This window comes from Aedes albopictus, chromosome 1, assembly GCF_035046485.1.
Source record: "Aedes albopictus strain Foshan chromosome 1, AalbF5, whole genome shotgun sequence".
NCBI classification, from domain to species: domain Eukaryota; kingdom Metazoa; phylum Arthropoda; class Insecta; order Diptera; family Culicidae; genus Aedes; species Aedes albopictus.
This window is the reverse complement of record NC_085136.1, coordinates 235,840,441-235,857,195: the sequence shown is the minus strand read 5'-3', so window position 1 is coordinate 235,857,195 and position 16,755 is coordinate 235,840,441. Positions and strand designations below refer to the sequence as shown.

Here is a 16,755-nt window from a genome sequence, read left to right as displayed (position 1 = left end):
ATGTGTATATCGTGTGGCAGGCACGAAGATACTCTATGCCCAAGGAAGTCAAGGAAATTTCCTTTACGAAAAGATCCTAGACCGACCGGGAATTGAACCCGTCACTCTCAGCATGGTCATGCTGAATACCCGTGCGTTTACCGCCTCGGCTATATGGGCCCTAAAGGTAGTTGTGTCACTATCAAATTTGAGATTTTTTAATGAGTGATTACACTCGTTCAATAGAAGGTACTCTGCTTAGAGGGTACGAAAAGTCGGAACAAAATCAATTTGTAATGTTTTTGCATTTGAAGTAAGTTCAACCCAAGTACAAACAGGTACAAATCATGGTTGAGGCACAACTTGTCATGAAAGTACCCAGGTAACCAATAAGCATTTAAACAAGCCATATTTCAGCATTTTATCTACATTTCACTTTAATTTTCACCTGTTTACTGCTCAATCATAGCAATTCTAAAGTGTCTAAACTGCGAAACTATCTTAAATTAGCAACTGAACTGCTACTAAAAATGTGACAGCTGTTGCGAAGCACATCACATGCACAATCTTTAGGGCCTCCGAGCCAAAAAGTGCTGTCCAGCTTATTAGAAATTGCCGGAGGAATATTACCTGAGAAATAGGGTCCTAAAATGAAAAATATTTTCCTATTTTTGTTATATCACACGAAGAAGCAAGCTGTTCTGATCTTAATAATATTTTAGGGGTCTCCAGTTAGCCTAGTGGTTAAGGCTATGGATCGCCAATCCGGAGACGGAGGGTTCGATTCCCGTTCCGGTCGGGAAAATTTTCTCGACTCCCTGGGCATAGTGTATCATTGTGCTTGCCTCACAATATACTAGTTCATGCAATGGCTGGCAAAGAAAGCCCTCCAATTAATAACTGTGGAAGTGCTCAAAGAACACTAAGTTGTAGAAAGGCAGGCCAAGTTCCAGCGGGAACGTAGAGCCATACTGAAGAAGAAGAAGAAGACGAGTATTTTTCTGAACTTAAACAATTACAGAATAGTTAATAAACCCGAAAATAAAATAATGGTAAGCAGTTCTTGTTCGACATTCGAGGTCAACCTTGGCGTAACGAAAGTGGAACGGTGGGTTGCAAAAGACATCTTATTGGTTCACTTTTGACCGCAAATGTTCCTGTTTGACATACACGGTAAACAAAATTTACCCAAATTTAAGTGCTAACCAAGGAGTGTTGCAAAAATTTTTAAAATGTTTAAAAACTTATTTACTTTACTTAATAGGAATACTTAAAAAATGAGTTAATATGTCGTATTAATTATTGGTCTATTTATGTAGAAATTGAGATAGGCTTTTAGTAGCCTATTGAAGTAATTTCAAAAAATGCATTCCTCAATGATGTACGCCATTGATTCATCAGAAGACCAATTTACTAGAGTCCCAATGAGTCATGACCTTATTTTATGATTATGTCATGACCCAGAACATCTAGAAAGTTCATGTCTTAAGCAAAATTGTTTAGTAGTCTCAAATAGATTTTCAAATGGATCAATGAAGCCAACTTCTCCGCTACTCATCGCATCAAAACAAAAGCGCCACCGTATATGGACGGTAACACAGTGACAGCAGTCGAGTTACGTCAAACACACAAGATTACGGTGGCGCTATCTGTTCATTTCATAGCGGCCGTTTTAGTTATTTTAGTGATCCATTATGAAATATTTGGTAAACGCAATTCTATCGCAACCTGGCGCTAGTGTACAATTAAAATAGAAAATTTTCACATGTTTTATTATCCAGACCACATATAAAGTTCATGTGAAAATGGTATATTTTAAATGCACACTAGCGCCATGCAGCAGAGGATTAACATACCACAGATAACGTCATTGGAAAGCCATAAACCGTCGCTACATATGGGTAAATGGTCTACGTAAATGCACACTATCGCCATAAACCTCCTCAACGACTTTACTAAAGACATGGTTTTTCTAAGTAGTCCTGGTCAGGAGATAAAACATGTCAAAAGTACTACATTTCCCAAGGACACTAGTGCCAAACAGTGTTGAATTTGCGTACCAAATATTCCACCCGATGAAAGCAAAAAGGGTATCCTGAACATTTTTTTCTGAAAGTCGTAATACTGCAGGACAAAATTATTGTCATGACACATAAGAGACAAAGTTCACAGTAGATGTCATACTTTTCAGGGTGCTGTAATATTCAATTTGTGTGTTGCAATACGAGATTTAGTGATTTCATATTTATCTAAATAATTGGTTTCCCAAGACAACCTTGTTCTGACATGATAATTCCATAGCTATTTTTTAATGAACATATTGTGAACCAAGCGCAATTTTGTGGCTCTCGCTTTCAACCGTTATCTAAAACTTTCTCATGTCGTTCTGATCCATACATTCTCTCACTTCAGATATCGCGCTCCCTTAGTACTGCTTCCTAAAGCCTGTATCCGCAATAATCGGGACACAGAAGTACGGCAGTAGCTCTGTAATGAATCGGTAAAATTTGCCAAATCATTGACCAAGAACTCTTTGGTGTATGTTTATTATGTGTGCCAAATTTCATAAAAATCGATGCATTACTTTTAACTGTGGATGAAAAACAAACAGACGTGGTTTTAAGCATTTTGTACAATCATGACCTATTTTCATTCGCATAATAGATGGTTCTATTACGCTACAGTTCAAAGTTCTGTGATGATAATTATAAAATTTCGTTAGCAGTTATGATACTTATAGAGACACTTTCTTGCAAAATTTCATCAGCGTTGATCAATTGGTTTGAAAGTTACTGGTGTTGATAGGGGTGAGTGTTAGTGAAAAATTTTCGTGTTTTTCATGTGTGATGTTTGCCTATTTTTTTTTTGGTTAAAAGTGAAGTTTTATTTGTCAGTTCATGTTTTTACAGTTTTTAATTTAAAAATCTAAATCTAGGTAGAAATTCAGAGCATTAACATCAATTCTAGCGTTACAATCATTAACGAAGCAGATGTAATTTACGAGCAGTTTTAAGATCTCCACTCGTTGTCTTCTTCCCATACCATTCAGGGCCTATTCATAACTTTTGAATTTCTCTGCCAATTTTCATGAAATTTTTACAGAAGATAGTTGATAACGTGTATATTATGCCTGCAAAATTTGATGATTATTGATATAGTACCATATAGCCGAGGCGGTAAACGCACGGGTATTCAGCATGACCATGCTGAGGGTGACGGGTTCGATTCCCGGTCGGTCCAGGATCTTTTCGTAAAGGAAATTTCCTTGACTTCCTTGGGCATAGAGTATCTTCGTGCCTGCCACACGATATACGCATGCAAAATGGTCATTGGCAGAGGAAGCTCTTAGTTAATAACTGTGGAAGTGCTCATAGAACACTAAGCTGAGAAGCAGGCTTTGTCCCAATGTGGACGTTACGCCAAGAAGAGAGAGAGAGAGATATAGTACTTTCATTAGTACAATCGGTACAATAAAGGGTGCAGACTGTTTGCTGTCTGAGGAGCTAAAATAACGTTATGTTTCGACTATAACATTGTTGATAGTGCATCGATTTTTTTGAAATTTTGCCTAATCAACAAATGTAGATTGAGAGGTTTGTGTTCAAAATTTCAGCCATTTTCTTCGCCAAATTCAAAAGTTACAGCGCTGGCAAGCAAAACTAGGGTCTGTACAAAATTCAATGGCGCACATTTCACTCTTTCATCGCTACAACAAAAAGTACTGCAACGATCCACATGATATTTTGCAGGTGAAATGAACACATCTCAAGATGTTATGAGGCCAAATTTGAGCAATTTTAATGTATCTATTGCAGAGTTACAGGTGTATTTCTGTGTCCCGATTATTGCGGATACAGGCTTTATTTCTACCAGAGAATGAACCAGTCTCGCTCTCTGCTCAACCAGGTACTGTTCAACTAATCTTCTGACGTCGCCTTCTTCAAATGTCACATTTAGAAACTCCTGATCAAATAATGAGATCTTTTTTTGAAAATTTCATTCGTCCATCCTCTCGGACACATCCAAATACGTATGTACGTTCCGACTCAACACAGCTCCAAATCGAACCGCAATCAATTGGGGCCAATTTGTGTCTCTGTTTACTCACAGCTCTCCACGTTCCATCGCGGATTGTAGTATGTACGTACAAATATATGCACTACTATCATAACATCGATCGATATTTAGCAAAACAAACAAGCCGCATTGAGAGAGTGGGGGGGGGGGGGGGGGGTGGGGAAGGAGCATCTCGCTGAGGCACTGGCTAGATCGCACACAGTTGATGATGGTGATGAGCAAGTGGCGACGATAGATTCACGATCCCCGCATGCCACTAACGGTCCGAGTCCGAGTGGAGTGTTTACATTGTAGTAGTTGTGTAGGTAGATAGTCCCGCGGTCAATTTCATGCACTGCCGCCAGAGTCCAAAAGTGGAATCATCCTCTTCTCTTCTATGGAGAGGAATGTATTGCGGAGACTGAGATACTATAGATATTTGTAGTTACGAATTCGTTCGAAATTGGCAGCACATTTCCAGTATAGTGTCTGCCCACTCGAGGACGACAACTTTAGTTAGCAACGCGGTGTAAATTGATGCTATTCTCGAGGATTTTTCCGGTCCTATCTTAGACGGTTAAATTTGTTGTGGGTTGGTGAGGTGTAAATTATTATTTAAGCATCTAATTGTGTGAATTGATTGTTCGGAAAAATAATACTTATGTCTAGACGTTCTGATCTTGTAGGCATATCTCCTGGAGATACCGCCCACGCCATTTTCATTTTGAGTTGTGACATGGAATGTGTTTTCTAGGTATTTTCAAGTTCAAGCCGAATTGAAAGATTTCCATCCTGGGCGATTGCCAGCCATCGCCTTGATCTGTGGCCAGTTCAAATTTCTGTCGACTTGCTTGATTCCGTTGTTGAGGCTGCGCCGCCATGAGCCTCTGGGTCTGCCTCTGCTGCGATATCCTGCTGGGTTCCAGTTTAACGCTTGTTTGCAGATTTCGTTTCCGCCCCTGCGTAGAGTGTGGCCGACCCACCTCCACTTTCGTTCCCGAATTTCTGTCGCTATCGACTGTTGGTGACATCGACGATGGAGCTCCACGTTGTAGATCCAATTGTGAGGCCACCATGCACGAATTATATACCGCAGGCCCGCAGGCATCTTTTGATGAAGACCTGCAGCCGTTGAGTGCTCTCCGCTGATACACACCAGGTTTCACTGGCGTATAGCAGCACAGATTTCACATTCAAGTTAAAAATTCGGATTTTGGTGCGGCGACTGATCTGGTTGTTTTTTCATACAAATCTTGAACTCGCAAAAGCAGCCCTCGCCTTTTTGATCCGTGCATCTATGTCGATCTTGGTGCCGCCATTTGGCTACCGAAATGTTGGGAGCTTTCAACATTCTCCACTGCTTGCCCAGCTACCGTAGAGCTGGAAGGGTTGACCGTGTTTACATCCAACAATTTTGTCTTGTTGACGTTGATGTTAAAACCGGCCGCCGAGAAGCAATCGGCAAGATCATTGAGCTTGCTCTGCATATCAGAGTGCCAGATCGAAGTCACTTAGGTGTTTTATGGTAACGGACTGCTACAGCAACCCACGATTCGGTTCACGATCAATCGTACCTACTAGGATCTCGTCGATTACGAAGAAGAACAGTAGTGGTGATAGTATACATCCTTTCCTCACTCCAGCGACGACCTGGATGGGATTGGACTGAACACCGCCGTGCGATACTTTGAACGAAAATGCCTCGCACTGTGCTTCAATAAGGCCAATGATTTTCTCAGGGACACTCTTGCACCTGAGAGCTCCTCACATATATTCGACGATCGACAGCTTTTTCGTAATCACCAGGTAGAAAGAATCTTGAAAGTCAAGGATTTCAGGTATCAGTAGGTCGGCTCTATAGGCACGTCAAGGATTTGCTCCAAGATGAAACGCAGCTTGGTCCGGCGCGGAATCGTGCTTGCTGCCGTCGGAGAGTTGCGTCAGTCTTCTCCTATATTCGGTTAAGGATCATTTTGCAGAGGGCTTTGAGAACGATACACAGTAACATTATGCCCCGCCAATTATCGCATACAGTCAGGTCACCCTTTTTGGGAACCTTTACTGAGACGCTTTGCATCCAGTCAGCCGGAAATGTCGCGGTTTCTCAACAATTGTTTGGATACTACAGGGTCAGCTATGATCATGTCGGCTATATCCGATCGACCACCGGAATTCTGTTCGATTTCATGCTACAGATGGCTGCATCTATCTCTTGCACTGATGGACCTTGGGTGTTGACAGGGGTAATGCGTCAAACTCTTGGCGGATCATGCTGAGATGTTGGTGGCGTGATCGACACTTGAAAAAGGTTTCCAATGAGCTCGAATCAACGTTTCAACCGGTCATTCGGGTCGGTCGTGTCTTTCACGGGCATTGCTTGGTCCCACTAAGGTGACGTGAGACATCGTAGAGAAGACGGATGTCGCCTGTGTTTGCGGCTTTCTCGCCTTCGTCGGCTAGGGAGTCAGCCCACGCTCTTTTGTCCCGTCTACCTGAGCGTTTCACTTCCTTCTCGAGAGCCGAATAGCGCTGACGGGCTACGGCTTTGGCTCCTCGTGTTTTCGCTCGCTCTATCGCGGCTATGGTGTTCCTTCGCACCTCTATCTTCCTCCAGGTATCATCTGTGATCCACTGCTTTCTCCGAGTGCATAGCTCTCCCAAATTTTTCTCGCTAGTTGCGTTCTTGATGACGCTCCATTGTTCTTCTACGCTTCCACCTTTCAGAATATCTGCGGCACGGTTCTCCAGCTCCTCGACGAAGGACTTTTTGACCGCTGCGTCTACCAGTCTGCGTGTGTTGAACCGGCGCCCGATTTTTTCCTCCTGTCGATGAATCCTCGCCATGCGCAGCTACATCTCGCCGATGATGGTCGGATGCACTTCAAGAAGGCTCCGTCTCCATTTTCGGCTGATGCAGGTGTGGTCGATTTGATTTTGGTGGATGGGGAAAAAGGGAAAAAGCGAACCCCCAATCACCATGTCATTATTGCCACAAAACTCTGCAAACAGCTCACCAATATCACCGTTACCATGGCGTCCCATGACGTGCTCATAGTCCGAGTTGTCGGAACCAACCTTCGCGTTGAAGTCACCCTTGAGGATCTTGATATCACCTTTTGGAGTCTTGTCCACGACAGCATTCAGTTGACTGTAAAAGTTCTGTTTTATCTTGCAATTCGGCAGCATCGGTTGGCGCGTAACATTGGATTATGGTAAGGTTTCGAATCCGTGTTCTGAATGTGGCTACAATTATCCTCTCATCAATAGGTTTCTACTCCATGAGTGCAGCGTGGGTGTGAGCGCTGAGCAAGAAACGAACTCCACGGTGGTGAGGAGCGTGTTCACCTCGTAGGCCAGAGTATAGCAGAACTTGGCCCGACGCCAATCTGTGTTCTCCAAAGTTCAGACTACAGACTTCACTCAGTCCTAGGATCTCAAGCTTCATACGGCACTAGCCTCATTGGCTAGTTGTACCAGTTTACCCTGCTGGGCTAGGGTTAACACATTCAAAGTTCAAGTTCTTGTCCGTTGTTTCGCACTAGAAATTGTTGACGTTAAATCAATTCGTAATCTTTCATTTTCGATATCTTTAACGGTTTTTAGGTTTCGAGAACAGTAGATTGTTGACGTAAGGTCCTCTATCCACAGTGGTGGAGCTGCTACCTTAGGTATAGCTTCCGGTAGAGGAGCATTTCATACTCAGCCGCTGGATGCCAGAACAGACGCTTTTGAGTCGCACCTCCTTGGTGAACAGACGTTCAAGACGTACCTCGTCAATCTAGCTGAAGGAAGAAGTACAACAGTTCCCAGGCTGCACTACCAGCTAAGCACACAACTCTTAGCTGGCGGTCTTTGTCCAAGCGATGGACCCGTGGAAGCATGAGGTAGGACTTATGAGGACCAGAGCTATGTTGGACGTTCTCCTTATCGACTCACCGTTTTGCAGCCCGATGGCGTTCTCAAAGTTGTCGGAAGCTCCATGAAGTCGCCCACAGGATCCTAATGTTCATCTAAAATTGACCACGAGTTACGAAACAACAATCGTGAGTCAGAAAAATGTTTATGTCAATTTGATGTTTAAGTTGATCATAGGGTATCGGGATGCTTCGTTGGCATAGTCCCCTCGTTCGGCCTATCTTAACGTTAACTAAAAACTCAAACAAGCATGCCGAACTGGATATCGGAAAAGCTTTGCGCCAAACAACTGTAACATTTCGTTTCAATTTTAGCACTTTGGAGTATTGAAATTGTATGAAAATGTCACTTTGTTTAGCTTTTGTAGACGCCATGATTCTTCGGCTTAGTGGGTAGTCTATACACATGATCATAAATGGCATCATTCTGGAATATTTCGAATTGCCTTTTCAATAACTGAACATTTGATGCGACGGTCAAAGATGCTAGTTTGAATTTGTATGTTTGTTTTCAACGAATAATAACTTTTTTACAAATTACATGTGGGCCGAATATTGAGGACATTTATTTCACTATGTACCCAAATCTTGGCCCATCAGTAAAGTGACGTCAAAAACACCGATAAAGTCACGCCAACAACATTGCTTGCGTAAGAACCAGAAAGAACGAACAGAAAAATATATTTTGTGTGCGGTGACTGTAAAAATATAACACAATAATCGGGTTGCATTGCTTTCGTTACTAAAAAAGAAAAAACTTTAGTTTAAGTGATTTATTTATAGTTTTTTGGAAATTTGGCTCCGAAAATGTAATTTGAAAGTATGATTGGTGAACAAACAGAGATAATACCTCAGCAGAAATATTGAAAAAATGAGATAATAAGTGGTTCTAGTGCATGGAAAGCAATAGGCCAACGTTGTATCCACTAATAGGCCAATTTTTGTACCATAGACCAACGTTGCATACCATCACATCGTATCTTTTCAACTTAGTTAAGTAAATTATTGAATATTTACGTTAGTTTACTTCCAATTGGTGAAACATGCATTGCCTAGAGTGCGTAATAGGGTCAACATATTATTTCTAGTGCTATTAATTCATGAGTTATGGTCAAAATTGTCAAGGCGGTTTGCAAATTAGGCCAAGGAATAATCCATATACCCTATTACACAGAATATAAGTTTATGTGGTTTACACAGCTTTATGTGAATACCCCTATCTTTACATATTCAATAGGTACAGCTTCAACAGCGTGGTTACTTGGGTGTATGTACTTTGATCTTAGGAGTTTAGGTACGCTAACTATGACTACATATTCAGCTATCGTCGATCGAATCGTTCGATTGGTATCCACGTGATTGAAATATCGATTTGCGGTGGTCACTTCCGGCTTCTCCCCTCTGTCAGTCAGCCACCGACGCCATCGCCGCCACCGTCTATAGACGAAGGGCGGCGGCTAGCTTTAATCTCGAAAAACCGATGGACCCGCACCTGGATCCAGGCTTGGCGTACCGTTTTTAAAACGCCGTGTAAATATTTGATCTTTCGCTACTGCTGCTGCTGCTGCTGTACAGTGTACACTGATCTCGCAGCGATCATGGTCTCCTTTGATCCACGCCATTTTAGCAGTGCAGCCTCCTCACCGTTGTTAGTTCCCTCTCTTCGAATAAAGTTTGCTTTCATCTCCAGGGCTGATGGAATATCGACGGCACAGTTCGGATTTAAGGTAACCGCCACAGCCTGCTTCGATCATGCTCGTGTGCGCCCAGCAAAACTAATTTCGCAAACGATCATTGACTACCAACCAACCTTATCGGACGACGGCGGCGGGTCCAGAAGGAGGAAAGGAGGCGATCAGTGAATATCCCAGTGGAACCCATTTGCGAGACGACAGAGCCATCAAAGGATTATTTATTGGTTTCGGAGTACGTATCGAGTTACGCTCTGCACCTTTGTCGCCGTCGTCGTCGTCGTCGTCGTCGGTCGGTCTCCTTCTAATAACCAAAACACACTTTTAACACGAGGTTTTCGGTTGAAATTCTGAAACCGTCAGGGATTTTCGTTGATGTTTTTTTCTGTCTCTTCTGGGTTCTTGTCGTTTGATACCGGTTTGGCCGTTTTGGCTGGCTAGCTGCGAGCAACAAGTAGCTCCCTGATTAACATATTTGGCCACTGCGGATAGAGTGAGACTTTGGCGAAGGGTTTCCTTGACAGCTAAGCCATTTATGCGACGATTTTGTGATGGTTATCAGTTTTTTTTTTAATCAGATATATTTGTCAGTGATGGAAAAGTTCATATCATGAAGTAACTCACGAGTGATCAACCAACACATGAAAACACCAGTGCTTCGAGACAGTGTACATTGTAAGTTTGTCTTGGTCATAAGGGTCAAATAGGTCAAATCCTATGGAGCTCTGGTGTTCAAGACTTACACAGCTTTAAATTCAGGGCATGCACACACACACAAAAGCTTATATTTAACAATAATTTCAGCATGGTAATTTCGTTAGGTTTGGAAATCAACTCGGTGTACCAAAAACCGGATTTTTTTTGCAGAAATCATTTCACAAAATTGGGTTGTTTAGTGAAAAAATATTGCTATTTTCTATAGCTTGATCGAAAGAGCTCAATTTTCTGAGTATAACATGATTTTATTGCGTTTCAATACCTTTGATTTGGTGGTTAAATAAACAAAACAGTTTTAAATTTTGTGGATAGAATGACAGTTTAATCGATAGAATGACAGTTCGCTCCGAACAAAAAAAATATATCCTCATACCAACTTGAAATGCATTTTAAAAATATTTTCCGGGCATCAAAAATTATGAAATTTTGGATTACGACTAATTTTTATTCGAAGATTTAGATTATGACATAATCTGGATACCCCTAAAGAACCCAATTACTCAAATCGACCTTTTTGCAAACCCTTTCTTCTAACAGCCTCCAAACAGCCAAAAAATGAATCTCAATCAAGCGAAAGGGCCAAGATCGCCTTGCCATGCGTGTAACATAATATTTTAATTTGATTCTCCCTCTCCTGTCTCTCCCCTCGCAGATTGGCCAACAATGCAAATTTCGCCGAGTTGCAATTTTTAAGCGCCCGCCGAGCGGCCGTCGCAGCGGCAGTGGCCAACGCAGAGGCAGCCGCCGCTGCCGCCGGTAGTACAGTACTGCCCATCGTCCCGCCACCGCCACCATCACATCACCCTCATCGCTCGGTCTCGCCTCCGGCCACGTCCTCAGAGCAGCAGCAACAGCAACAAGAGCGATCAAGATCGAGCAGTGGCGGCGGTATTATGACTACGGCAACCGGAGGAGGAGCCAGCCCAGGGCTGCCCAATGCCAATGGCGGCGGAAGCTGCAGTCCACCGTCGTCTGCTGGACAGACGACGCTACCATCAGTGCCAGTGCCCCATCCGGGTGACTTCCACCCGGCCTACAGGATACCCGGCTACATGGAACATCTCTACTCGCTACAGCACGCGTCCGCCTCGCTGCACGGTAAGTCGATTTGGGATTTTTGTTTGTTTTGAGAGGGCGATTTATGGGCATCTCGGGTGACATTCTGAATGCCACCGTCGCGTCGTCGGCACTGGGAACTGCAAACGTTGTAACATAAAAGCGATTGTTTTGGCTACGATGCGAACAATGGGGTTTGGATTCTGATGCGTATAGGATTCTGACAAAATCAGAAAAAAACAAAACAAGGATGCAGAGCTTTAACGGCGATCGTGCGACGTAGTTTCGCCTTTTGTAAATAAGATACAAAATTGTTTTGGCGTTATACGGTCAATTCTTCATTACACCAACAAAGCTAGTCATGAAAATGTTTGACAATTTACAGGTCATTTTGACAGACCACACACATGCACGAAAAAGACGGATAACATATTCTACTTTATCGATCTTGTTGCCGTCCTTTTTATGCTCATGTTACATCTGTCAAAATGACCTGAGATTTGTCAGTCATTTTGAGGTTAGGTTCGTTGGTATAATGAAGAATACCGATTCCGTCAAATCAGTGTTCGAGAATAACAAATCAAAAAATGCCTCAAAGGGAGACATTTGAAGCAGTCAAATGCAGACTGTTGCCACCTACTTGCTTCGAGTGGACACCGACTACAGCAAACGACAGGGAAACAAGAGCAGACCGACACAGAACATCCACGGACCTCCTCCAGTTAAAATAATAGCACAGACACAACAGTTTAGCTAATACTCGTTGCGGACGTTCTGCTGCTGGAAGAAGTGCTCGTTGGCTTGGGAAGCTCTCTGAGCGGCTGTTTCGGGAACTAAAGCCTAGACGAGTGGTTGTGGTAGATCTCGCCTGGATGTTCCTTTGGCTTCGATTCGATGTTCCCGGGTCTGTGTCTATAGAGGACTAGACCCTCACCGCAATAGCTTTGGCCAGTTCTGCTCATATTGTGTGGGCTGGCAATGGCGTAACGCTCAAGGACCACCAGCCCGGCACTCGCCGAATCTCGTCTACTGGTTGTCCAGTCACGTTGTACAATTCGGAGATCCTCATCTGACTGGCGGGGTGGACATCAGGAGGTTTGATCGGTGATCATAGAAGTAGCAGATATTTTATCGTGTTAATGGACGACTTATCCTGCCGGATGATCGTTCATTTCCTAAGAACGAAGTGCGAACACGAAGTTTTGAGGGAGTTTCAAGTTTTCCACGTGATGGCAGAGCGGCAGACTATTCGAACTGAAAACCGGCAGGAGTACACCAACAAGGAATTCCAGAGCTTCAAGGAGAAGCTTGGTATCCGGCATACGCGAACGAACGACTACCGTTGCGATGTGGCGAGCGAGGAAGCAAGCGGTCCATCACTGCGGCATCTGCCCGGTTAGCCGGCATGGCTTCTCAGTAGCAGAATTATAAACGATGCCCTGCCTAACGACACCCGGTAATGCATTAAGAGACGTTACGTCGCGATGATGCGGACATGCGGAAGGTGGATCTGCAGAAGGAGTTCCACATCCATGTGGCCAACGAAACTTGAACCTTGACCTTGACGGAACTGTCTAAGAGAAGATAGACAATTCGTAGAAAGTAGATATATCGTTCGATTTGAATGCCGATGGGAAACTTGATGAACTGAGCATAAGGCGCCGCTTGTCATCAAGCGATTTTCGCAACGACAGGAGATAGATTATGACTCCCAGTGGTTGGTCGCAGTTCGCTGCAATATCTGTTCGCCATGGCAGCAGCACAACCTGGAAATCCAGAAGATAGACACCGTATCTGGTTTTATCCAAGGAGACCTAGTGGAACAAATTTAGATGGAGCAGCCTCCGTTATTTCCCGATCGTCGAAATCCATCCTTGGTGTACTGTCTCAACAAGGTCCTGTACAGGCTGAAACAGTTTAGTCAAGTGTGGAACAAAAAGATGGACCAGAAGTTGAAAGAGTTCGAGCTAACGCAAGCGAAGTACGATCTGTGCGTGTACTATCGTATCAAAGGAGGTAGCATGATATTCGTGGCAGTCTACGTAGATGATGTCATGGTATTATCGAACGACAATAGATAGACAGCACAAACCCAAGCGTTCCTGAGTGGCCATCTCCGCATGAAGGATCGTGGTACAGCGAAGAACTGCCTCGGAATCCAAATCACCCGATCGAACGGAATCTTAGCACTGGACCAGGAGCCCTACGTGGAGGCGATACTGAGAAAGTTCAACATGGCGAACTACAAACCAGCTAATATGCCGATGACCGATAGGCTCACGACCCAGTCAACACATGATCGCATATGATGTTGAATAGGATGCTAAAGTGGAGGCGATACGCGTCTGGAAGCTGAAGCTGATATGCTGTCAGGGCGGCGACAGCAACATCAAAGGCAACAGTTACGCGGGGTGAAAAACAGAGGTAGATGATCGTAAATCCACCAAATGGTTTCATCTTCACATTACATAAAGCAGCTATCTCGTGCTGCTGTAAGCGCAAACCGACGATTGCCTTATCAACATGCGAGGCAGAGTATGTGCTCGTGTATGACACATGCAGCTGCTGTTCAAGAAGCATCGTGGTGCAAGAACTGTCCAGACAATTCCTAGCGGCAGATTCAATCACTATACAGTCAGGTTTTTTTTTACGCGGGTGATACGTACCGCGTAAAAAAAAACTCAGTTCAAAATTCAAAAAACCGCCTAAAAAAAAGTCTCGCCATTTCTCGACGAATCATGCAAAAATAAGACGATGATTTGTTTTTGTATGGAGTTTTCATTTACGCGGCCGCCGGTGGCATATAGGGCACTGCATGCAATTATTCCCTTCTCTTTCACTCTTACATATTTTTTGTAAACAACAAGGCCACGAAACGTCAAAATCCCATACAAAATCAAAACAGTGCAGTTCCCTATTATTCGGAATGTGCTGGAAAGAGAGATAGTAAACATATTTGTCACCACTTTCACCTCTATTCTGACGTAGCAAGCGTCATTCTTGTCTAAAAATAAGCAATCACCAGCAATCACACACTGAAGATGCCTATAAGTTCCAAACAACTATATCATTGATTCCTTGTGAGAGTGTAGCTTAAATATCTCACAATTCTGGACACTGTTAAACACTTCAAAATCTATTGAATTTTTTAAAATTCCAAAAATGTTTTATTTCTATCATACAAATTCTAATCGTATCAAAACCAATAAAGTCACCACCGCCTTTAAACTGAAACTCCCTTGTGATTTACGTCGCACCGTAAACCTGTCAAAGCAGGCCACAAGCCCCAAACAAACAAACACAACAAAAGCAATTAAATCACCATGCGGTACTGCCGCCACCACGGCACGCCAACACCTAATCAAGCATAGACTTTTGACAGTCTACAATATTCATCGGCAATCGTTTGACATTTCCGACCTCTCTCTCTGCCACCACCCGCGCTCACGTTTCTGCTTGAAGTCAAGCTTCGAAGTGAAACGCTCGTAAATAAACAATAAATTTGTTTGACTACAGCAGCCAGCAGTGTCTTACCCCTTCAGCTCTGTGTGATCGTCAATTATTCTAGATCATCATCAGAATGTTATGCTTTCACAGCAGCAGGAAAAGCTCGTAAAAAAGGCAATTCCCTATACACGCGAGCCTTCTTGAATCTGGTCCCGTACTGGAGGGAATCGAGCGAGGAGCGCTAAATATGTTATTCCATTAACCTGCGCGGTCCGCCCAATCCCCGAGTGCCCCCCCTTTCTTCGTACCACTACATAGTCATATTATACCTAAATACAATGTTTGCTTCGGGATGACAACAGCAGCAACTACCTATTCCGAAACGCACGGCTCGTACCGCAAGCAAATGGGCCACATTACGACGGTGCGTACAGTATGCGTGCGATAAGTGCAACGCCATTGCATCTGTATCGTTTGACAGATGTCAGGAGTTCGATTATCGAAGACGATTTCCGACAGGGAGCTGAACAGTTGTATCATTTGACGGTTGGTCAATTTGGCTGTTTATACACGGAGAAAACAAAGTACCCAAATATAAGTTCATTTCACCCAACTTCGGGGTTGCGTGCGGGAACCCATTTTTGAGTTCGTGGAAGCGATGTTGAAGTGGGTTTTTTTACATTTGATCCCGTGTGGGGAAGTACCTACCGGCTAAGTTTTTTTTCATCCAACTGCTAGTTCAAAATACTCAAATTTGAGTTCAATGCTGTTTACTCAATTTTGGCTTCCCGCACTGAACTGTCAAAGTTGAGTTGTTTTGCTCTTCGCTCTCTGACAACGACAAAGAGAGTGGATGAGAGAGAAGACAAAAAAGAACTCAAAAGTGAGTTTAAATATACTCAAATTTGGGTACTTGAGTTTCTCCATGTAGATCTAATCCATCAACTGTCAAATGACTATTGTCAGGCTCCCAGAGAGCGAGATTGATTGAAACAGCTAATAGAAGTTCAAGGCATTCCAATTGAATGCTCTGCACTTATTCGATCTGTACTGTCCTGTATGTGTCTACGCGGGTCAGGACGCATTGGAGAAGAGTTATAAATAACGCCGGCGGACTGAGAAGCCGCGAGGGAAAGGCGGCCGCATTGAGCGAGTGAGCGACGTCGATGAAGACAACTTCCGTCGGACGTATAAAACTCAATGGAGAGTACGTGCGGGTGTGAGAAATGGACGACCGCTCGACTCGGTTTAACAAATATTGTTTTGAAAACTAATAAAACCCATTCCCAAACCCGGAGTCATGCCGGACCGTGCCTGGCCGGAATGCCGGGGACCACAAGCAGCCAAAAGCGAGGGGCGCGCGAATGCATATGACAGGAATTCAAAAACAATAACAAAGCAACCTGAATGGGATGTAGAAACAGAATGAATTAGAAGGCGATGCGATAGGTGCTACGCTGGACTTGTAGTGGATTGAGGGACGCGTCCCATGCTCGTATGGCTATTAATAGTTTCGTCACGTTTGAAGCGTTAGAACTCTCCATTGCAGCGCTCTGAATAGTCTGGGAACGGGTTGATGACTAGTCAACTGAATTCTCGATGCATTAGAGGCGTCAGTGTCAGGGGAAAAAAACTAAGCTGAATCTTTTTTCATAAATATTTTAACATGGAAATTCGAACAATCTGCAACATTGCCAAACATACAGTTGTACTTCTAACTCATCAATGTTCTAAAAGTATTGCACGCAAACCTTAAAATTTTATTCCCACCTTTGGGTTTCCGCGCCGAAGATCCAACGCCAGATTCGGCAACAAAACGACATGACTGCAGTCGCCGGACAATAGAAATACACTAGAACTCCAACGGCGCTGTAGTCACTTTTCCCATTTTATTA

At 43.5% G+C, this 16,755-nt stretch overlaps 1 protein-coding gene and 1 long non-coding RNA gene across 4 annotated transcripts in view; one reads left to right on the top strand and one right to left on the bottom strand.

Moving 5' to 3' along the window:
- The window catches only part of LOC134285528 (uncharacterized), a 374,077-nt gene that overhangs the window by 47,850 nt on the left and 309,472 nt on the right, over positions 1–16,755 (bottom strand). The gene's annotated exons all lie outside the window — the stretch shown is intronic.
- LOC109399837 (transcriptional activator cubitus interruptus) overlaps positions 1–16,755 on the top strand; it is a 409,162-nt gene that overhangs the window by 377,266 nt on the left and 15,141 nt on the right. For all 3 annotated transcript variants that reach the window (XM_029873839.2, XM_029873840.2, XM_029873842.2), the window contains exon 2: positions 11,010–11,455. In XM_029873839.2, the coding sequence (XP_029729699.2) occupies positions 11,010–11,455 (446 nt within the window). The remainder of the gene's footprint in view (positions 1–11,009; positions 11,456–16,755) is intronic.